This window comes from Trichomycterus rosablanca, chromosome 16 (assembly GCF_030014385.1).
Source record: "Trichomycterus rosablanca isolate fTriRos1 chromosome 16, fTriRos1.hap1, whole genome shotgun sequence".
In the NCBI taxonomy this organism is placed as follows: Eukaryota; Metazoa; Chordata; class Actinopteri; order Siluriformes; family Trichomycteridae; genus Trichomycterus; species Trichomycterus rosablanca.
The window spans coordinates 23,466,468-23,489,970 of NC_086003.1; the positions used below are offsets into that span (position 1 = coordinate 23,466,468).

General features: G+C 41.5%; 1 protein-coding gene across 2 annotated transcripts in view; it reads left to right on the plus strand.

The window, feature by feature from the left end:
• The window catches only part of zgc:100829 (uncharacterized protein LOC445149 homolog), a 34,788-nt gene extending 20,271 nt beyond the window's left edge, over positions 1 to 14,517 (plus strand). The window contains exons 7-8 of one of the 2 annotated variants that reach the window (XM_063011774.1): positions 1,287 to 1,506; positions 14,204 to 14,517. In XM_063011774.1, the coding sequence (XP_062867844.1) occupies positions 1,287 to 1,506; positions 14,204 to 14,415 (432 nt within the window). In that variant the 3' untranslated portion in view covers positions 14,416 to 14,517. Of the gene's footprint in view, positions 1 to 1,286; positions 1,507 to 7,198; positions 7,268 to 14,203 lie in introns of those variants that run through there. The other variant, XM_063011775.1, reaches the window with a different exon arrangement.
• Positions 14,518 to 23,503: the final 8,986 nt, after the last annotated feature.

The window sequence follows — 23,503 nt, forward strand, 5'->3', positions numbered from 1 at the left end:
AATTAATTTTCCCAAAACACTAGACATCGTTTTCACTTTGTCATGATGAGTGATTAGGTGTAAATTAATAGGTAAAACTGTCAATTAAATTCATTTAAAATTAAATAAAGTGCAAAAAATCAAGGGGTCTGAATACTTTTATTAATATGAGCTTCAAGTTAGAGATTTTAGCTCACAAAAGGTCCTTTAACACACAGAATGTAGTTGATAAATAGTTAATTCATGCAGTCCGTGGTTTCTCTACCTTATCATCAGCTAATTAAAATGATTTTTATCATTTAGTATGGTTGATACATGCCGTGATGTGTCATCAGCATCGCAGTGTCAGCTAATACCATGCTTGCGAATAACTGTACCCAGCGTACCCTGCTGTGGGAGTGCAGGAGCGGCGTGCAGGACCGAGCTGGGCGTCTGGGTTTGCTTGGAACAGATGGTTGATAAAGTTGATCGGGGAATTAAAGTGTCAGAGACGGAGAGCATGTCAGTCACAGATGGATGGGATTGTGGGAATGTCTCTAGAGGCTAAGGCAGGGGCAGGGCCTTTTTTTTACAGCTTTATAGTACCATGTACACACTCCTCTATTCTCTTGTGGCACTAAGCAAAGCTGTTTCTCATGTGTATGGTGCCATCAGTTATATGGTTAATATCTGTTATGCATTAGACACAATAAAACTGGACAAATGCAGCATTCAGAAAATTATTTGGGATGACTGATTTCACATTTTGTCAAGAAGAAAAATTAATTGGAGGAGCAACTGATATTTATTGTTCATGTACTTATGTGTAGCTTTTATCTATCTGGAGGATGAAAGCATTGAGAAACAAGAGGAAGGCCAAACATATACATATACACATTTGGGTGAAGTAGAACTCAAAGGCTTGTCGTCCACTGACGAGAGTCTTGTACAAGGGACTGACGGTGAAGTCCAGTGCCAGCAGATCTAACTGAGAAGGCCTTTTATTTTATTTATTTATTTTATACATTTAACCATGTCTTTTAGCTGTGGCAGTTCCAGACAGAATCCAAAATGTGGTTCTGCTTGTTCTAGTTAGGCTGTAGAATTTAGATTGTACACTAGGAATATAAAAGTGTATTTATTGAGTTGAAAGCCACATAATCAACGTGAAAACTTGGACAACCACGTTAATGGGTCTGACTAGAACATATTCTTTGTGTGTGTGCACAGTAAACGAGCTATACGTAATTATTTGGTTGTCAACTCTTTGCACATTTACTGCCATAACTGCCAGTGTATCATGTGGACTCATTTTACTATCCCATCAGATTAAAGATGAAGAAGAGGAAGATGACGCGTGTGAAACTGTGGATGGGTCGGCACTGCTGTCCTCCCTTTGCTACAGACCCCACCTATTGTCTAACCCCTCGACGCCTAGTCTCCTGCACAGCCTTGTTTACCGGGACCAACAGGAGAAAAGCACGCCGCTGTCAATCACCAGCAGACTCGAAGGCCGAAATGAGCCTTGTGAGCCTCCTGTTAACAGAGGTAGGTAGCTTACATGAGACATGTAACGTACCAGGAGTTTTATATTATCTCTATATTGGATCAATGATCTAATGTATATAAAACACAGTAATACTGTGACCGTGACTGATATGCACAAAAGCCTTCTCTACCAGACTAAGTCTGGTACTGATCTGTATCATGCTGGGAAACAAGAACACAAGAAGCTCACTGGAAAAACAATGAAGATTTAAGTTAGTGATCTGGTCTTCCTCTAGGTGGTGCTATTGTTCCAGCATCAGTGAAATAATCACGTTTGCTAAATCATAATCACGTTTGTTAAATCGTATTTGGGTGGCACGGTGCTGCAGCAGGTGTGGGTGCTGCACAGCAACGTGGGTCCGGGGCCATTGTGACCCTACTGTCACCATGGCGACCATGGCTAGACTAAAGCATTGTGTCCTTGTGGTTTCCTCTGCTTATATTCCATCTCCTGAAAACATGCAAAAAGTGAACTGTCCACTCTAAAATACCCCTAGGTGCAATTGGTTTGTTTGTTTATTAGGATTGTAACGTCATGTTTTACACTTTGGTTACATTCATGACAGAAACAGTAGTTACTCATTACACAAGGTTCATCAGTTCACAAGGTTATATCAAACACAGTCATGGACAATTTAGTATCTCCAATTCACCTCACTTGCATGTCTTTGGACTGTGGGAGGAAACCGGAACACCCGGAGTAAACCCCACGGGGAGAACATACTCCACACAGAAAGGACCCGGACCGCCCCACCTGTGGATCGAACCCAGGACCTTCTTGCTGTGAGGCAACAGTGCTACCCACTTAGCCATCGTGCCGCCCCCCTAGATGCAAATGATTGTAGTGAAGTGAATGTGTGGTATTATTATGATTATCATGATGATGATGATGATGATATGATAACGGCATTATAATTATTGGCATCATGATGGTAGGGTAGTAGATGGTAGAGTAGATGCAGCTGATAGAGTAGGTGCTGCACATCACCGTGGGTTGATCCCAAGTCTGATCCCAAGTCTGCCAAGTCAAGACGAGTTTGTCATGTTCAAGTCACATATAGTTACACTGACACTACATTCCACATTCCAGATTAAATCTAGATAGCTGGAACTTAACGCCACTTAAGTCTTGAAGTGTCTTTGCTCTCTTTTGACTAGTCACCCTAATCTAACTGTCCCAGACTGGAATCTGACTGACCTGACAGACCATGACCCAACCATGCTTGTACAACAGAAAATCTGATACTAATAATGGTCACTTGTCTCTGCCTTTTTTCTTTTAGTTCAGGGTTCATCTGTGTTTATCTTTTTTTTATCCTTTTCCTTTAAAATTAATCTTACTTCTATGTAGGTTTTTTTGTGTGTGTTTTCGATATATCAGTGATGAGTTCTGTGACTCATAATCAATAGACTGTCTAGCCGAAGCAGCACCACCCAGTGTGTGTTATTGATATTACATGCACTTCATTTTTAATGTTTGTGTCATTGCCCCCTGCTGGACATGTTGACACACTGCAGCCACTAAACACCACTTATGTTTTTACCAGCTCCAGGTAAAGCCCTGTACGGTGTGAAATAAATATATGATTGTAATAAAGCACAGCAGGTTAACGACTTTATGGAGCAAATGCAAAGTGTCCACTTGACTGTTCATTATTTATTTAAATGTGGGTCACTTCACAGCTGCTTCTCTGCTTCAACACAGCTGTACACAACTGTAGTACATACTGCTCTTGAAAGATATATGATTTTTGGACACACTGTGATTTCTTTACAGCTATGTAATTACTGCTTTATTAGTTTAAACATAAATTAAATTGATTTATTCTTTAATAAAGCAGCTACACGTGATAACAGATCGACTTTTGATTCTAAAATAAAGTGCTTAGTGAAACGGGTAACTGCAGCTTTTTAGTCTCTGTACACAATAATGGAAAAGCTGTTATTTTTATTTTAATCAGACTGTCCTTTACACTTCAAAAGAGCATATTAAATTCTAAAAAACATTGGTTAGCCTTGGGGCTTATGTACATTGTACAGCCTTTTTTAAACACATTGACATTTGCAGCATTTAGTGGATGCTTTTATCCAAAGTGACTTACAGTTATCACTGGATACAGTTAAAGCAACTGAGGGTTAAGGGTTTTGCTCAGGGGTAACAGTGGTAACTTGGCGATAATGGAGTTTGAACCGGAAACCTTATGATTACTAGTAGAGCATCTTAGCCATTGAGCCACTGCTGCCCTAAACACATTTTTGTAATGGCAAATGTAAGGCAGACGATTTAACCCAATGCGCGTACCATTAAATAAGGTGCAGTAGTCATGGAGCCTCATCCTAGCTGGTGAGCTAGCATAGATCATTGTGCCACCTGAGCAACCATTCTAGGTTTGTTGTCATAAATCAGAATATTCAATAACACTGAGGAAAGAGTACATGGCAATATTAAAAATGTTTAATTCTTTTAGTTTACTCAATATTGAAGTGCTTTGTATTTAGTTTTTTAACCAGTGAAGAGCTACTTTGCTGTGTTGACTTCTAAAGAGGTGGTACTTCTTGTTGCAATGCACAGAATCCATATTGGTGAGGCACTGATGCCAGTAGTGTTGATTTTATACAGTAATGTACAGCCACATTGATTAATTCCATCAGAATGTATGATCTGTGGTCATTTAAGAGGCTGTATTAGATGGTGTAAATGTGTTATGTTGAGTCGTCGTACTGTTAACAAGTGTCTAGTTAGCTTACCTTGCTGGCAACTGGCTCAGACAGGTTTTTCACCTTATAATTTATAAAACTTAGAGCAAGATAAAAATACCAGGGCAAGCCAGAAATAATTCATAATTAGCTTTTTTGCCAAAGCCTTGACTACTGATTGCTAACTCACAAAATTCAGGCCATACAATCACTACACAAATCAAACGTAATGAAAATCATAAATTGGCCAGTGGCAGTTGTATTTTTGGAACATAAGGGCGTGATTCCGATTGTGCTTCTCACGTTTATGAGTATTATCAGTGTATGTGTGGCTGACAGCCTGGGAGTTTGGCAGTGTGAGTGTGTGCGCGCATGTGTGTGCATGTTGGCTCCTGTGGGTGAGCGTGTGCGTGCGAGTGTTACAGCCTCCCGCAGCTGCTGGCTTCGTCTTTGCGTGCATGCATGCGTATATGAAAGCCCGTGTGTGTGTGTGTGTGTGAGTGTGTGAGTTGACTGAGTGTGTGTGTGTGGGTTTGTGGCGTCTCTTCTCCTCACCTTCAGAGGGAAGGACACACATTCCTGTGCTGCTTCCCGACTCTGGCCCTGGGCGACGCTCGGCCGATGCTGATAAGTGACAGGGCCCCCAGCCTCGGCTCTGCTCAAAGCCCCTCACACACACACACACACACACACACCCTCCCTCTGGCAGCCATGACCCCCCTGCGGCCTGGCTCAGTGTACAGACGTGCCGCTCCGGAATTCTGCCCTCTGCCCCATTTCTGCCCCCCTTTTCTCTGAGGCTGGGGCATTTAAAGAGATAGCGCCTTCTTTTGATGATTTGGATCAGGGTGGTATTTTGGCCTGATCAAAATGTCATTCAATAGACTGCAACAAAAAATGCAATATGTATCCACTCACTATCAGTCAAAATAAATGAATTAAAGTAACCTTGAACAGGTTATTTTCATTTGTTCATTCAGTTTTACTAACAGGTTTATTCTTGTCAGGGTCACAGTGTGTCCAGTACCAATCAGAAACACTAGCTATCATAGCAAAAATTCACACAGATTTATTTACATATTTGGGCAATTTAAAGTAGTCAGTTTACTTGCTGCATGTTTTTGAGATGTGGGAGAAAACTAAATATCTGGAGGAAACCCACACAGACAGAGGAGAACATGTAAAACCCCACAATGGCATTGACTAGAAGCCATGCTTGAAACCAGAAGGTGCATGAAAACGGTGGACTGGATATTCTAACTGCCCTAAGGTGTGAGTAAGTAAATGTGTTTGTGTTTGGCATTATCCGAGAGAGGTCTTTTGTCCAGGATACATTCCTACCTTGAGACAAGTGTTTTCCAGGTGGCTCCAGACCCACTGTGACTTTGAACAGGGTGAACTGGCTACTAAAAACTAGAATATTACGATCATATTATATATATTGGCAGTTGTAGCCTAGTGGTTAAGGTACTGGACTAGTTACCAAAAGGTCACTGGTTCAAGCCCCACCACTGCCAGGTTGCCACGGTTGGGCCCTTAAGTAAGGCCTTTAACCCTCAATTGCTTAGACCAGTGGTTCTCAAACTGTGGTACGCGTACCACTGGTGGTACGTGAAGCAGCACGAGGTGGTACGCCAGATAATCTCGGAAAAGTAATTACATGCACCGAAAAAATTAATAATTTAATAATTATTAAAAAAAAAAAAAAAAATGAAACAAATGTGGAAATTACTAATAAAATCTGTTTCAAAGTTCTTATAATTCTGTTTTAATAAAATCAGTTTAATTAAAACGAATGTGTTTTTAAAAATATTCGGGGCTACGCAGCCACTGTACTTCATTACGTCTATACTTCACGTTCGCGGTTTCCATCTCGAAATTTCAGAAAAGTTATCAGTAAAGTTATCAGTAAAGTTATCAGTAGCTCTCTCGCTTTTATCAGAGCAGATCTGCGTTTGAATCTCACTGATCTCGTTCCTGACATCACGAGGCTGCTCCGCTAAACAGGCGCACTCACTGAAATGGTCAGTGGTAACTGCAGATATACTAGTGATGAGTCGTTCGCGAACGATCCGATTCTATTGAACGGATCTTTGAAATGAACGAAAGGAACCGAGTCTTTTATTTCTGCGCAGTTCTAGACTGTAATCCACCCATTCAGCTTCACATCAGTAGAGGAAATTAATCGTAAATTGTAATAAGAGCTGTTTATTGTCGATATTCAAATCCGAAACACTTTCAGTATCACGGAGAGCGACACACACACACACACACACACACACACACACACAGAGAGAGAGAGAGAGAGAGAGAGAGAGAGAGCTAGTAGTATAATGGCAAATAATTGAGAAATAAACTATAAACTTGTTTAATTGTGTTAAATCTGATTATTTCATGGCGCTTATGTTTTAAAGCAGAAACAAACAGTCACATCTCTGCACAAGAGAGGATTGTTCTGAAACTTAATGCGATGCAACCACAGTACGTCTCTTCTCTGTAGTTTTTTTCCTTTTGAAGTAACTTTTTTTTCTCGTTTAAGTGTTGTTTGAATTAGGAATTCATTTAAGGCAAGGTAGCAAAATTTGATATTAATATCGGGGGTGTCTTATAGTTTACCCAGTAGCGCCTCCCGAAGAACGAAGAGCCATTTCTTTGAACGGCTCTTTAAAAGGAACCGAGCCAAAAGATCCGGCTCCCTTCAAGAAGCCATCATTCCCACCACTAATATATACACACACACCTAATTAATGTGTGCCATATGTGGTTCTGTGATGAGAAACATAGGTGGTACTTGGAAGTTTTGGTTTGATAATGGGTGGTACTTGGTCTAAAAAGTTTGAGAACCACTGGCTTAGACAATATACTGTCACAGTACTGTAAGTCGCTTTGGATAAAAGCATCTGCTAAATGCTGAAAATGTTAATATCTTCAATGTTAATATCTTCAATATCTTCATTTTATCTTCAATTCTAACGATTTGCTTTAATCTGGTCAGGGTCACAGTGAGTCTGGTTTCCCCTGAATCACTGGACGCAGTGCAGTAACACACCCGGACAGGATGCCAATCCATCATGAAGCCTCAGAAATCCGCCCTTCCCCACAGACATTTCCAATCATGTAGACGACCGTCTGGTTGATACCACCTCTCGAGAATCAAACCCTGGACCCCAGCACCCTAACAGTCACATGAATGGCCAGTAAAAGCTACCATTTAGCCATAGAGCAGTGCTTCTCAGTGCTTGTCCTCGAGTAGCCCTGCCCTGGATACTTCACTGATTTCATTTTAACAAACCCAGTTCAAGCCACTTGAGGCTTCTTAAGTAGCTTCCGAGTTTAATCAGAAGTGTTAAATGTGTATGAAAGATCCACTTGAAATGATTCCTGAGCAGCTTATGTGAAGGTATATTTACAACATTAACAAGCATGAAACTTGCAATGAGAAAGTACACGAGGGTGGTAATAATAAGAAAACAACACTAAAAACTAGTGAAAAGGCCATATTGCAAAATAAATTGAAAATGTTTTTACCAACCTGTTTATGTTTGTATACATGAATAATGTCTAACCATCCAAACGAATTTTCACTTAGCATAACGTGACAGTTTGGGTTTTTTTCTGACCTTAAACAGACCACTGTTTCATGTGTAGTACTTCTTTTAATAAATGCAGTTATTTGGACAACTAATTGAAGTACAGAAAAGTCACACAAGAGCTGACGTCTCAAACTTATGAGTTCGAATCTCAGCTTTGCTACCGACAGGCTGGGCGTCAACACGTCCAAGGATTGTTTTGTTCATACTAAGGGTGCCGGAGGGGATTCCTCATAACAGATGCAATTACGACCTCTGCTGGCTGATTGATGGCACCTGCACAGAGACTGGGGATAATGGGATCAGTGCATGACTCTCCATGCCCGAAACTGAGCCTCATATGAACTCGCCTCTTACAGGCGAAAAGATGCAGTCGGCTACTGCACACGTGTCGGAGGGGGCGTGTGTTTGTTACGGCTCTCCTCGGTCAGGAGTGGAGGTCAACATCATTAGAGAGGAAGCGTAGTGCAATCGGGTAATTGGATACGACTAGATTGGGAGGAAAATTCACTAATGGGAAACAGTCAATGCCATGAAGTTCAAAAAAATGACAGGGCACCCAGAGACTGATAATCTAAGTTACTGTATGTTCCTACCCAGCAGTTCACAATTACGTGTCAATAATTTATTGAGCTATTTCACATTATAAAGGATATAAAATTCTTAGTGTGGACAAATAACAAACTGACTGACTCACTAAACTATAGTTATGCAACTCACTACATGACTTTTTATAAACACTGTAGAATTATTATTATTTTCAATTATAAGGTATTCTATATATTTTTATATAGTTATGTGATTGCTTCCACTTAATTTCGTCTATCATTAAAGATTTGTTCAAGCAATATTAAAAACAGGCAAACTGCAAGATGTTATTCTATATTTTTCTTTCATGTTTTACCTGTCTGTATATAGAAAAATACACTGATCAGCCATAACATTAAACCACCTCCTTGTTTCTACACTCAATTTTATTGTTATGGCTGATTGGTGTATATAAAAACACATATTAGGGAAAGTCTCTGAGCTCTGCATTCTGATACATGAACAGAGTATTAGTTTGATAGCACGATCAGACTTTTGGCGTTGTAATTAGATGCTTCAGGCTTTCCAGTCACAAGTGATTGCACAGTTACAGCTGAGCAGGAAAGTGTGTGAGTGTGTGTGTGTGAGAGTGTGTGTGTGTGTGTGTGTGTGTGTGTGCGACCTCACAGATCCCAGGCTCAGGTTGCACAGCTTTTCTCAGATCAGGTTGTGCCAGTGCGTTCTCTGGGCGGAAGCCGGGCGGTTATGGAAAGATAGCACGCCGCTCTTTCTGCTGGTGTCAGCTAACAGGAGGGAGTGGCTCGTGGGACGCAAACGTGTTTCAACACACACACACACACACAGACGCACACGCACATGGACGCACACATATGGGACGCGTTTGCTGGGCTTGGCACAGGCTATTAGTTGGGCGTACAAAACGTGGTGGATCAGCAACGGCAAGTAATACCATGTGTGTGCGTAATAGTGCTGCAGGCATGTGTGTCCGTCGAGGTCGTTGGAGCCTGTCCAGGGTTTCCGTGGAGACCACACAACACAGTGAGACAATCAGAGGCAGGCCCACGCAGTGCGACGAGAGGACATTAACACAGGAACCACGGGTCAGGGACCGGCGGGGGGTGGAGGATGGAGTGGGGAGGGGGGAAAAGGGCAGGAAGGCGAGAGAGGAGGAAGGGGAGAATGAATTTGGAAAAGGGCAGTTAGAGCCTGTCGCCTGCATCGTGTCTTTAGAGAGGAATACTGGGGCACTCGTTAGATTATGGGTGAAATGGTTTTGTGTGGAGAAAAAACAAGTGTGTCAGAGTTTGTGTAAAAGTATGAAGAGGTGAATACATGTATGGTTGTGTTTGTGTGTGTGTGTGTGTGTGTGTGTTTGAGAGTAAGACCAAGCTCACACATCTGGGTCCTTTAGGGACGTGGCTAAAAATACGTGGTTCCTCAAGCCTTCTGGTGTCTGGCTGCACTGCACCGCCATCCCTGCGGCCCTCCTTTCCTCATCTCCCGTCCCTCCGTCCCTCAATTACACAAGCACACGTACACACGAACGCACACACACACACACACACACACACACACATTCACACACACACCAACTATACCCAGCTGCGTCCCTGCTCCACTTCCTCTGCCAACGACCTCCGGTCTGGCAGTCTGCAGCCCAGGAAGAAAAAGCCAGGGACAGCGAGGGAAAAAAATGATGAGAAACAGGGAGAGATGTTAATGGAGGGAGGAAAGGAAGGAAGAAAAGGAGGAAAACGTGTGAGAACAGATTCACTGCCTGTGTGAACAGTAATAAAAGTGAACGAGTGAAAGTCCCCCATTTTTGAATCACCAGTGCAACTCGTGAGGTATTACAGCTGTGTCCAGAGGTGGACAGTAATGTGTTTACATTAGAAGAATATAGTGTTTTTACAAAACTATAGTGCTAAAACTATATTCTATATTTCCATGTTTCATCTATCAAATCATATTTTGAAACTTGCAAGAAGTGGTAGAAAAGAAGTTGCAATATTTTGTGGTTGCTTTGCTGCATCTGGCACTGAATGCCTTGACTGTGTGCATGGTATCATGGAATCTAAAGACTACCAAAGAAATTTGGACCGCAGTGTAGGGACCGGTGTCTAAGCCGGGCCTCTGTCAGAGATCATGGGTCTTAGCAGGACAATGACTTCAAAAAGCACCCAGACAAAAGTATTAAGACAAAGCGCTGGAGAGTTCTGAGGCCAGAAATGAGTTCAGATCTGAATCCCATCAAACACCTTTAGAAAAATATCAAAACAGCAGTTGGGGACCTGGGGCAGCTGGGAAAAAAAATGTGGTAGAAAAACTCCAGTAGAGAGGTGTAAGTCATTGATGGTAACATGAAGAAATTAAGGGCTAATGAATGTTAAGTTGAGGGTGGTAACAATTTAGTCCCATGTATTTCTGCAGTTTGGTGTGCAATGGTTTAGATTTGACCATTTTTGGCAGCTTTGTTTGTGATGTTCCAATGCAAACAAAAGAAGTAAACCAGTTAATATTAAAGCATTTATAATCTCAACAATTTGCTGCAGGGCTACCAATAGTTCAACGTAATTTCAGTAAGCAAACAGAAAATGTGGTCTCATATCTGTTTTATTGCCTAGCATATGGATGATGTACACCAATCAGCCATAACATTAAACCACCTCCTTGTTTCTACACTCACTGTCCATTTTATCAGCTCCACTTACCATATAGAAGCACTTTGTAGTTCTACAATTACTGACTGTAGTCCATCTGTTTCTCTACATACCTTTTTAGCCTGTTTTCACCCTGTTCTTCAGTGGTCAGGACCCCCACAGGACCACCACAGATCAGGTATTATTTAGGTGGTGGATCATTCTCAGCCCTGCAATGACACTGACATGGTGGTGGTGTGTTAGTGTGTGTTGTGCTGGTATGAGTGGATCAGACACAGCAGCGATGCTGGAGGTTTTTTTAATACGTGTCCACTCACTGTCCACTCTATTAGACACTCCTACCTAGTTGGTCCACCTTGTCGATGTAAAGTCAGAGACGATCGCTCATCTATTGCTGCTGTTTGAGTTGGTCATCTTCTAGACCTTCATCAGTAGTTACAGAATGCTTCCCACGGGGCACTGTTGGCTGGATATTTTTGGTTGGTGGAATATTCTTAGTCCAGCAGTGACAGTGAGGTGTTTAAAAACTCCATCAGCATTGCTGTGTCTGATCCACTCATACCAGCAGAACACACACTAACTCACCACCACCATGTCAGTGTCACTGCAGTGCTGAGAATGATCCAACACACAAATAATACCTGCTCTGTAGTCTACAGTCAGTAATTGTAGAATTACAAAGTGCTTCTATATGGTAAGTGGAGCTAATTAAATAGACAGTGAGTGTAGAAACAAGGAGGTGGTTTTAATGTTATGGCTGATTGGTGTACATTGGTATGTAAATTGTGAATTGTTTGAATAATGATGACCCCTCGACAAGGGTTATGGTATTATTCTTACATTTTCACCAAGGATGACAAAAGGGGTTGTGTTCTTGCTCATGGGAAATTTGACGAATCCATAATGAAGGTATAAATATTTTCTAATGTTGGTTGATGTATTTCTGGTAAACTGCTGGTGGGAGTTTCCTTACCTTGGGTTACTTCAGTGGAAACTGCATCTGAATTAGAATCCTTCATAGTCTCTTAAGGAGGGCAAATCAAATGTGTCCATTCTTAAAGACCCAACGTAGACTATAGGCAGTTTAAAATAGATCTAAATGACATCGCAAGAAATCTAACATATGACAATATCCTATTGATTTTTCTATTTTCTCACAAGTGATTCTTTTTTACTCTTCTTAGCCCCCTGGTTGAGAACCATTGCACTAGGGTAAGATGTCTTTACCTGATGCCACAAACTTAACTGATTTGTTTAATTTGAACCTTCTGCCAATGTACAGAGCTCATACTTGCTCCATTAGTGTGAGATACTCAGTAAAAAACCAACTCCAAAACTCTGGGCTCAGCTTCTATGTTGGCAGTGAGTTAAATCAAGAAATTGACTCACAATCATTCAGTACACTGAGAGTGGCAGCTTGATGACAAAAATCTAGAAATCATGCATGTTAAGAGAACATAACTATTTAGTGTTTATTACCTCCACTTTCCTACTGGCTTGCTAAATTATTGTAGTTACAAAACACTTGCAAAGACATTTGCAAAGTTGCAGCACTGCAACATTATTTAGAAATGAATATACATAAGATCTGTCTTGTACTGAATATTCCTAATCAATTATTTAAATTCACCTTTAATCTTTAGCTTTTTTTATTCAGTTATTTTTTCTTTTGGAAAAATGTCTTAAACATCTAAGAAGGGTGGGTCCTCAGGCTGTACTTTATTCCTATAACAATGTCAGGTTTCTCCTGCAGGAGCAAAATAGCCCTGCCTGTTTCTGGACATTTAAATAATTACGTCTTGACCATTTGCACTACTGTAGTATGAAAATGTAAATATTACATTTTACAGTGTATGCTGACCTTTTAGTATACACAGTTACCACTGTACATTGGTTTTCTTTATCTGGGTCCAGTTTTCTCGAAATCACTGTTCGCTATGAAGTAACATACCCCAGACATACCCCAGACAGGATGACAATTCATCATGCTTCGGCCAGCTCGCTTTTCAGACATAGCCAATCATATCTGTATGTAGACACCCGACCGGCTGATAGCACAGCTGGGGATTGGAACCCTGGATCCCAGCAGTAATGGGCTAGCGTGAATTATCACTGCGTCACCAAAGCGTACATACACAGTGTTATTTAGGACAAAAATGGCTTTTTTACGGTAAAGCTATTATTATAACGTTTTTGGTAATCAGAGGTTTTGGATCTGTATCTGTTTGAAGCTGCTTTAAGACAATTAAATATTGCCCATCGCTAAACAAAATGTAATTTTAATGTTAACATAATACCAGTTTGCCACAGCCTCTATCTAATGAGCACATGTTGTTAATAAGAATTTATTTGAATGCTTGTTCATGAATACAAGTTATAGATGGTGGGTTACTTTAAGCTGCATGATACTTTCATGAATTATGTGATACAGTTACTTCTGTGACAACATCAAATTATTAATTTATATTATTTATACAACTTTAGTAAGTGCTGAGTATTGGTTACAGTCCAGAGCCTATCCCAGAAATACTAAATCACAATGGGAAGATATTAAGGAATACACCCTGGACAGGGCAAAAATCTATTGCAAAGCATCACATTTTTCAGACTTAGGGGCAATTTGGAGTAGCAAATCACTTACTCACATTCTTAACCGCTTATCCAATCAGGGTCGCGGGTGCTGGAGCCTATCCCAGCTCTTCAATGGGCGCAAGGCACACAGTAACACCCTGGACGGGGCGCCAGTCCATCGCAGGGCAGACACACACATACACACACACAAACACACACACATACACCCATTCACCTATAAGGCAATTCAGTGTCTCCAATTAACCTGACTGCATGTTTTTGGACTGTGGGAGGAAACCGGAGCTCCCGGAGGAAACCCACACAGACATGGGGAGAACATGCAAACTCCGCACAGAAATGACCCGGACCGCTGTGCCTGGGGATCAAAGCCAGGATCTTCTTGCTGTGAGGTGACAGTGCTTCCCACCAAGCCACCGTACTGCCCTAGTAGCAAATTAATTCTACTAAATTGTTTTTGAGGTGTAAAAGTAAAGTAGGGTACTCAGAGAAACACCCAAAAATTAGGGAATATGACAAACTTCATACATACTATTCTGCCCGGTCTGTAAAATGCTAGACCTTATTGTCACACTTTTTTATTTATTCATTTATTTTTGTGCCACCCTACAGGAAAAGATTTCCGTGTGATGGCTGCCTCCAAACGCACCGAATCTGTAGACGGGGAACAGGGAAGTTTGGGACGTGGCCGTGTGGCTCAGCTGATGAAGACCTTCAGTGTTGCTAGCGAATCCGCCCCTTCAAAAAGTTCTCCCAGACCCAAACCAACAATTCCAAATAAACCCAGCCATCTGCTGCACCTCTCCTCCAACCCGCTCAGGTAATCGATGAAGAGCATCAGACTGCGTTTCTCAGGAACACCATGCCAAGAATGCAAGCCATCCAGCATGATGATGAGGATTTAGATTTAGTAATTTTTTTAATGAATGTTTGGTATGAAAAAAAATTACATTCAACTTTTTTCTACTGTTGCTTTTCTGTATTCGCTGGGATTTGTTTTACTTTAAATCCGTACGCTATTTCTTCACAAACTTGTGCTCCTTTGTGGTGTATTTTTATTCTGAATTGTTGTCAAATGTTAAAGGGGAATTCCACAGCCAGTGTGCAGCTTCTCTGCTTGAGCTGCTACGTGATTTTCCACATTTTGAAACAGAACAACCAGCAGGGCTAATGAGATGATGCGTGCTGACGGGTTTACTGAGCGAAAACCAGGAAACTGACATGTTCTGTCTAAAGCACGTCCCAAATGCTTTTCTCTCATCATGCTAGTGACAGATCATTATGAAATGTACAAAACTTTTTTTTAAACGCTGTTTTGTTTACAGTAATAATAGTGTATGTTTGGAAATCTGGTCCTATTAGATGTTTCTTACTCATTCATAAACCCAATTATAAACCCAGATTAAGTGTTACTGATTTCATGGTTTACTTTTTTAACATAAAATAAGTACTAAAAACTTTGATTTATTTTATCCTGCATCTCGGACTCTCTGAACTTGATGACAGAACAAGAACAATGCGTCTCTGACCCCGTCATTTGACTTTATAGTCAACAATGTGGGCACATGGGGCTTTGGTTACAGAATGTACCTTCAGGAAAGTGTGCATGTGCTGATTCACCGCTGCAGAGCACCGTTTTGTTTTTCCAGACACCCAAACACCAGCAAAACAAGTCATACTGCAAGAGACAGAAGTGCTACTCAGCTGATGCATCTGAATCATTCTGCAGACACATTCTAATGGTTAGGCCATCAGCACAGGTGATGTGTTTATTATTGCTGATGAGACCCTTCCTCACAGCCTAAAGGTTTTGGTCAGGCTTTTTTTGGAACCTGTAAGCTTAGATTTGATTCTTTATCCATTCTTCTTCCATTCCATTGCATTTATTACCCAGGGCCATGCCCACTAATGCTGGATTATACCAGTGTATTCAATTATTCATTTACTAACACATCTGTAGTGTAGGTGCATTTATCATCAACAGTAACTTATAACAGCTTGATAAATGATTGATTTTGATTGGCAGTTGAACCTGCTGATTAATTTCTTGTAACATCACTGATCTGACAGTTAGCACCAGCTGCAAGGTACTTATTTACTCACTCACAACCAGGGGCAATATAAAGTACCCAGTCTAGGTGCTTAAAACCCTGCACCTATATGCACCACCAATATGACGTAAAGCTAAACAATACTTTTTACTTTATAATAAATATTACAAACTGGTAAAGTCAAAATATGTACATCGATCAGGCATAACATTATGACCAATATTCCTAATATTGTGTTGGTCCCCTTTTTGCTGCCAAAACAGCCCTGCAACTGCGATGCACTGTATATTCTGACACCTTTCTATCAGAACCAGCATTAACTTCTTCAGTAGTTTGAGCTACAGTAGCTCGTCTGTTGGATCGGACCACACGGGCCAGCCTTCGCTCCCCACGTGCATCAATGAGCCTTGGCCGCCCATGACCCTGTTGCCGGTTTACCACTGTTCCTTCCTTGGACTACTTTTGATAGATACTGACCACTGCAGACAGGGAACACCCCACAAGAGCTGCAGTTTTAATGAGGCTCTGACCCAGTCGTCTAGCCATCACAATTTGGCCCTTGTCAAACTCGCTCAAATCCTCACGCTCATCTATTTTTCCTGCTTCTAACACATCAACTTTGAGGATAAAATGTTCACTTGCTGCGTAATATATCCCACCCACTAACAGGTGCCGTGATGAATAGATAATCAGTGTTATTCACTTCACCTGTCAGTGGTCATAATGTTATGCCTAATCGGTGTATGTTGTGGAAAACTTGACACTTCAATGATTTCCTCAATCATTCTTTTGCTTATGAGATCTGTATAGTTAAGTAATAGGTGAAGAAAATTAGACAAAACAGAGCAACTCGGAGCATTGATGTGGTGGTGCAGAAAGTTCTATAATGCTGTCAAACATTGCGCCATGGCACCAAATTCTTATTAGTATTTTTGATCTACTGTAATTGATGACTTCTCTGTGCCCATGTAAGTAGGGCTAGTTTGACTGCCCTTATTAGATTGATCTACAGCATGCTGATGTAACACACCATCAAACACTGTACAGGTCTCAGAATGCAAATCATGATTTTTTTCAAGCAACTTTAAGCCCTGACATCATCTGTGCAAACAATTGTCCTTTAGTACAAAGTACATGACACAATAGTTTCTTTGCCAAAATTGGGGGAATAAAAATGCTGACAGAAATATAAACAAGGGAAAAGTAAACGCAGGTGCTTCTTCCATCCACGGCGGTACAAAGCCAGCTTGATTACGGACAGTTTCACCTTCATCTCAGCAATTTGTTCTCCCAGCAAAAACCATAAACTGACAGTGCAATATGCACTGCGATGGACTGGCGCCATGTCCAGGGTGTTACTGTGTGCCTTGCGCCCATTGAAAAGCTGGGATAGGCTCCAGCACCCCAACCCCACCCCCCGTAACCCTAATTGGATAAGCGGTTAAGAGAGTGAGTGAGTGACAGTGCAATGGTTTTAATAATCTGCAACTGGAAAGTTCACTGAACCACAAACTCTCCACAGACGTCCTCTCAAACATTCCCAACATCCTTTCAGATGTATTATGTAAAGAATGTGAGGGTGTTCACATGACCTAGCCAATCTACTGACCGGTATCTCTTTAAAATAGTATCAAAGACTTTTGAGTCTAATTAAAGACACCTCATACACTTGGGGAATTGATGACACATTGCCCAGTGGAATGGGTTAAATTTAACCAGAATGATGCAAAATGCATTTTTTACTGTAGACATCTCAAAGTTGTAATTGACAGTTGACAAGATGGCTTTGCACATATTAATATTATCAATTTGTGTTGTCTTTGCAGTACAGATGCATTTTCAATATCAGTTTATTATCATAAGCCTATTTTGGATTTTTATAGATAGAATGCCTTTATTTGTTATATACGTATACATATACAGATGTACAGTACAACGAAATTCTTTCTTCACACATCCCAGCTTATTTTGGAAGCTGAGGTCAGAGCGCAGGGTCAGCCATTGTATGGCACCCCTGGAGCAGAGAGGGTTAAGGGCCTTGCTCAAGGGCCCAACTGTGACTGCATGGCAGAGCTGGGATTCGAACTCACCCTTTTAGTTGAAAGCCCAAAGCCCTACTCACTAGACTACCACTGTCCCAATTTTAAGTTTAATAAAAGGAACCTCATACGCTTGGGGAATTGAGGACACATTGCCCAGTGGAATGTGTTAAATTTAACCAGAATGATGCAAAATGCATTTTTTACTGTAGACATCTCACAACTGTAACTGACAACTGACATCATGGCTTTGCAGCAAAATAATAATGTTATCAATTTGTGGTCTCTTTGAAATACAGGTGCATTTTCAATATCAGTTTATTATCATAAGTCTATCTTGGTTTTTATTTTGATTAATAAGTTAAAAACAACACGATGAGTGTAAATGAAATACAATCCTGGAAACAAAGGGGCTTGAATATTTTCTCCTCTAAATATTCTTCTTAGTGACCTTATATAAAATATCTCTCTTCATACCAAATATTGTTCTGTTATTTACATTATCAAGCACGGTTTACTTTGTCTCTGCTTTTTCTTTAGTGCATGCCATCCATTCTGACAATATAAATCTGACTTTTACTTACTGTAATTCTGGTAAGCTAAGATCCAGCTTTTGTATACTTATTTTTGGCCAGTCAGGTGCCAGAGATGTTGCCCACAAATACCTGTTAACAGTGCGGGTTTGATATTAAATGCACTTTTTGTTTTCTGTGTAATGTTGCACCATTAAGAGAATATTGTTTTATATTGAGTGCTAACCATTGTCTGAGTGAGAGACTCTCACAGTTTGAGAATAAAATTTTAGACATGTTTATTTAAAAGCCTGTGTACTTGGATTTTGCACGAACAAAACCACAGCTCACTTTCTTTTACGTTTTAGTACTCATTGTAGTATTTACATGACAGTAATTGATTACATGCAGTAGTCAAGCATATTTAACTAGCTGTACCATGATTGCTAATTGTAATGCTGACATAAAGGAACACTGTTAAGCAAAAAAAAAAAAAAAAAAAAAGATAAATAATATACAGTAAGATAGACTGTTGAACACTCACTAACTGTTATTTAGCTATAAGCTCTGTAAAAGAAAAGAAACGGCTCGGCCATCTAAAAGTCACTTTTTATTCTTTATTATTATTATTTGCATCCTTCTTTAATATAGTTTTAATATAGTCCTTTTAATATAGTCCTTTCCAAATCCTTGTAATAATTCCTGTGCCACTGGAAGCACACCCACACTAGCAGAGGGGAGCCACAAACCCGAACAGCACCAGCCACAACCCCCGGAATAAGTGAAATTACATGAAGTGTGAACAGAGGATGCCAGCACCTCAACCAGACAGCAGGTCGTCGGACTATCTATAACTATGAACATGAACGTCAGGGCGCCCAGGTGGCGCAGCGGGATATTCCGCTAGCACACGAGCGCAGAGATTCTAAACACTCCGGGTCAAATCTCGGCTCTGCTACCGGTCGGCTGGGCGCCATCTAGCAGGCACAATTGGCAGTGCCAGCAGCAGACACAAATTGGCCACCGTGGTTAGCAGACCAGCAAAAGCACGGTTGTAAAAGAAGGGGTCCGCTGGACCTGCATGTGAGCAGCAATATACCCTCCTCGAACGCAATCAGGGATCCACAGCAGCGGAAGACAAATTGACTACGCTAAATCAGGAGAAAAGGGAAGAAAATTCATAAATAAAAATGAATGTTTTTATGTTCTATATTTTTATTTAAGGTAATAAATGTGATATTAAAGCTTACTTGCTAATTGCTTATAAATTGTCCCAATTGATAAGGGTTAAATTGTCCCAAGTAGATAAAAGTTGGATTTCAGTACCAGAACCTTTTTTGCTTTGTCATATTCACATTTATTTAATAGTGGCATCTGAGGAAGACTAGAGATTGACAAGTTGACAAGGACTAAATCTAAAGCCCACGTCTTTATCATCAGCAACATCCTTTAACACACGTACTTGATTAAAAGTTGGATGTAAGGCCTGCACTTGGGAAAGCAACAATGACAGCGGCTGTTCTCTGACGCAACTAGACATTGTCAAGCCATTACCAGACGATTGGAGAAAAGAACTTGGCACCTCCCTTAAGCCTCCAACCCAGCTTTCCTCCTCCTCTACGTCTGGCCACCATCGACCGACCTATATGAGAGAGCCAAAGGGAGATAAAAAGGAACTGTTGTTGTTGCTGCATGCTTGGGAAATGGACGTCTCTGTTTTCCTGTTCTTGTCTCTATCTCCTGGTGACCACATACACACGAAAAAGGGCCAAAAGAAAAGGGGAAGACAGGAAAACATTCTAAAGCTCTACTCCCTGGATGCAGAAGAAAGAGTATGAGCCATGTGATAGGGGAAGCATGCGAGCCCAACTCAGCCCCCAGGCAGAAGGAGTTAGGCCTGCTGCGTCTCTCCTGCATGATTAATATGACTGTGGGGCAGGATGACTGCTACAGACCTGCTGCATTACCTCCCCGCTCACCAGCCAAATGCGCACACTGGTTATTCGTGCATAGATCCTCACATCTAAAAATCTGGGTTGATGGCTAGTCTGTGTGCCAGAGCGTCCACCTGGAGCAGGGGCGTTGTGGTCAGGTTGCGAAAGTAGAGCGAGCCTTTGTGCCTTTGTTCTTGCCACAGGCTCTGACTCAGCTGAGTCACATGAGAAGCAGAGCAGAAGTGGTCACGCTGCTTGGACATGGTCAATGGACACTGACTTTCTTTTTGGGAGGAGAGCCCACATGAGCATGGGCACACAAGTAGTTTAAAATCACTTAGCAGTAATGCAGTTGCGTTAAAGAAGGTTATAACTAAAGCAGTGCCTGTGGGTAAAATCTATATCTAATAGAAATTATATAAATATAAATAATAATTATAAGTCTATCAGTAGTAAACCAGGCTTAAACACCCACCCTCTTTCTTTATTCAGGTACTAGCAGTTTTGGCAGGTAACCCTGAGCTCCCAAGTTATGGCTGTAGTCAGATCTTTTTACAATGGGAAGGTCAGGCTGGACTCCAGGGTGGCAAAATCCATAGGGAATCAACCGGCCAGGGTCATGGCCTCCGGTTCCACTGGGAAATACTGGGCTCAAAGCCATCACAGGCCTTTGACCACCCTCTCTCAGACATAACCAATCATGTCTGTGCAGACGCCTAGTCGGCGAATAGCACCTCTGAGATTTGATCCCCAATATCAGCGGTGGTGGCCCCCAGCACCACTAAACATTAATACTAATAAGATTTATTCATTTAATTAAGAGAGGTGTAGTATTGTTCCTCAAAATAATAACATAGAGGTGACATACACTATATGGTCATAAATATGTGGACACCCCCCTGCTGATAAAGTTCAGGTGTTTCAGCCACACAAATTCTTGGATATGATAAATTAAATGCTTTTAACATTGTGGCAAGTTTGCAGAGCATGACTGTAGCCCTGTGCACCAAACAAGGTCCATAAAGACGTGGTTGGTTTGACGAGTTTGTGCAGGAACTCTACCGTCCTTCACAGAGCTCTGACCCCAACTCTATCTAACACCTCTGAGATGAATTAAAAAGTCATTTGTGTATCAGGGCGTCTCATTCAACATCAGTCTCTGACCTCAGAAATGCCTTTTTGACTGAATAGGCTCAATCTCTCAGAGCTTTCCCATTGGACTGCTGTTATAGCTGCAAGGGGAGCTCTATTTTCATGCCCATGCTTTTAAAGTGCAGCTCTCAACAAGCTGATTGGTCAGGTGTTCTCTTAGTGACCATTATTTTACGAAACATTATTTATTTTAAGCTCATTAGGAGACTATAAACTCCTTAGGGGACCTGCATCAATCTATTAGGCTAGCCCACCACCATGGAGAGCTCGAGTTCCTGAGTTCAAATCTCATTTCATATTGACCTGTCCAGGCATCCAGGAGCGCTAGTGGTGGATGATTCACAGAGGGCATCAGGTGACTCTCAGTATGCGATATGGCTGTGTGTGAGAGTCCGCCAATGACAGGTGAAAAGCGCCTGCTGACTGCACATGTCAGGAGGGATAGGGATAGTTCGTGGCTCTCCTTGGCCAGAACAGGGGTGGTGTTTGTGGCAATAGAATTGCAATATGATCGGAATTAAAAATGACTAGACTTAGAAAAATGCTCCCTTTTAAAAGGGGGGGAATACCTACCACTACCATAATAATAATAATAATAATTTAATAATCATTTGAATAATAATTTTTTAACAATAATAATTTATCTGGACGGGCGGCACGGTGGCTCAGTTGGTAGCACTGTCACCTCACAGCAAAAAGGTCCTGGGTTCGATCCCCAAATGGGGCGGTCCGGGTCCTTTCTGTGTGGAGTTTGCCTGTTCTCCCCGTGTCTGCATGGGTTTCCTCCGGGAGCTCCGGTTTCCTCCCACAGTCCAAAAACATGCAGTCAGGTTAATTGGAGACACTGAATTGCCCTATAGGTGAATGGGTGTGTGTATGTGTGTGTGTGTATGTGTGTGTCTGCCCTGCGATGGACTGGCACCCTGTCCAGGGTGTTACTGTGTGCCTTGCACCTATTGAAAAGCTGGGATAGACTCCAGCACCCCACCACCCTAATTGGATAAGCGGTTAAGACAGTGAGTAAGTGAGTGAATTTATCTGGATGACCAGCACTTTGCTATGCCCCTGTCAGAGATGTCATCTACACTCTGTGTCTGGGTGTCCCACAGATATTCAGGTCACCTCCAACTTACAAAACATGCCAGTAGGTTTATCCGATTTCTTAAATTGCTCCTAGGTGTGAATGAGTAAATAGATTGTGATGATTGCAATTTTCCAGTGTAGAAGAAATTATCCAACTGAGCTACATGTCTGTTATACCCAGTCAAGTTGTGTTAAATTCCTTGACTTAAAATGTTTTTAAATGAGTGATTTTTTTTTATTTCTGGCAACCACACTATTAAACAGTTGTTGTCCAGGCCTAAGCATATTCCATGACCTTTCCCGAGGTGTCTCAACAGCCCAGAAGTCACCTGGATTGGTGCTAAGCCCAGGCAAAAAGACCAGCCATCGTCTTTTAGGCTCCCAGGAAGACATAGAGTTAACCGCCCGCAGTCCGCGCCGCATTAACTGGAAAGGAATGAAGTGTCAAGCGTGTTCTCACCGCAGCGAGACGCCCGAAACCCTGCCTCCTCCACCCCCCACCAACCCCTCCATCTCAGCAACCTCCCACAGCCGTGACCAAATTATTTTCTAGCCTCCCGAGATTCGCCTCGCCAGACAAAAATCTGCAGCGCAGCCCTGATTCAGTGCACAAACACGCAGCCTCCCTCCTCTCTCAACGCCTCTCTGCCGCCACTTTGAAGAAAATAGGCCTGTCGTTCTTTTTTTTTCTCTCCTTTCTTTAACAGGCCTCCGTTAGGACAGCTTAGTCTGTTTACACTCGACAGATTTAAACGCTTCACGAAAACAGCGTCCACAAAACAACTTGGCTTCGTCACGGAGCGAGGGCCTGTCCAAGAGACGCCTCTTTGTTCCCTGTCTCAGACTTTTACTTTATTTTTTCTAAAGCGTTTTACTCATTAGTCAAAATATACAATACCTGATGACAGTATTTAAAAAAAAAGTTGTTTAAAAAATCAAAATCAAAAAGTAAAAGTAATAGAGGTCAGTGGGCAAAACATCAAAAGTGGTATTTCAGCCAGCAGACAGGAGGGTAGATAAGACAGAGATTGTTAGAGAGAGTTTGAAGGATAGACAGGGAAAGCAAGACAGAAGGAAATAGCAATCGAAAGGAGGGGAAATAAGCCCCACCAGCGAACAAGCTGCCCAGTCCTGCCAAACT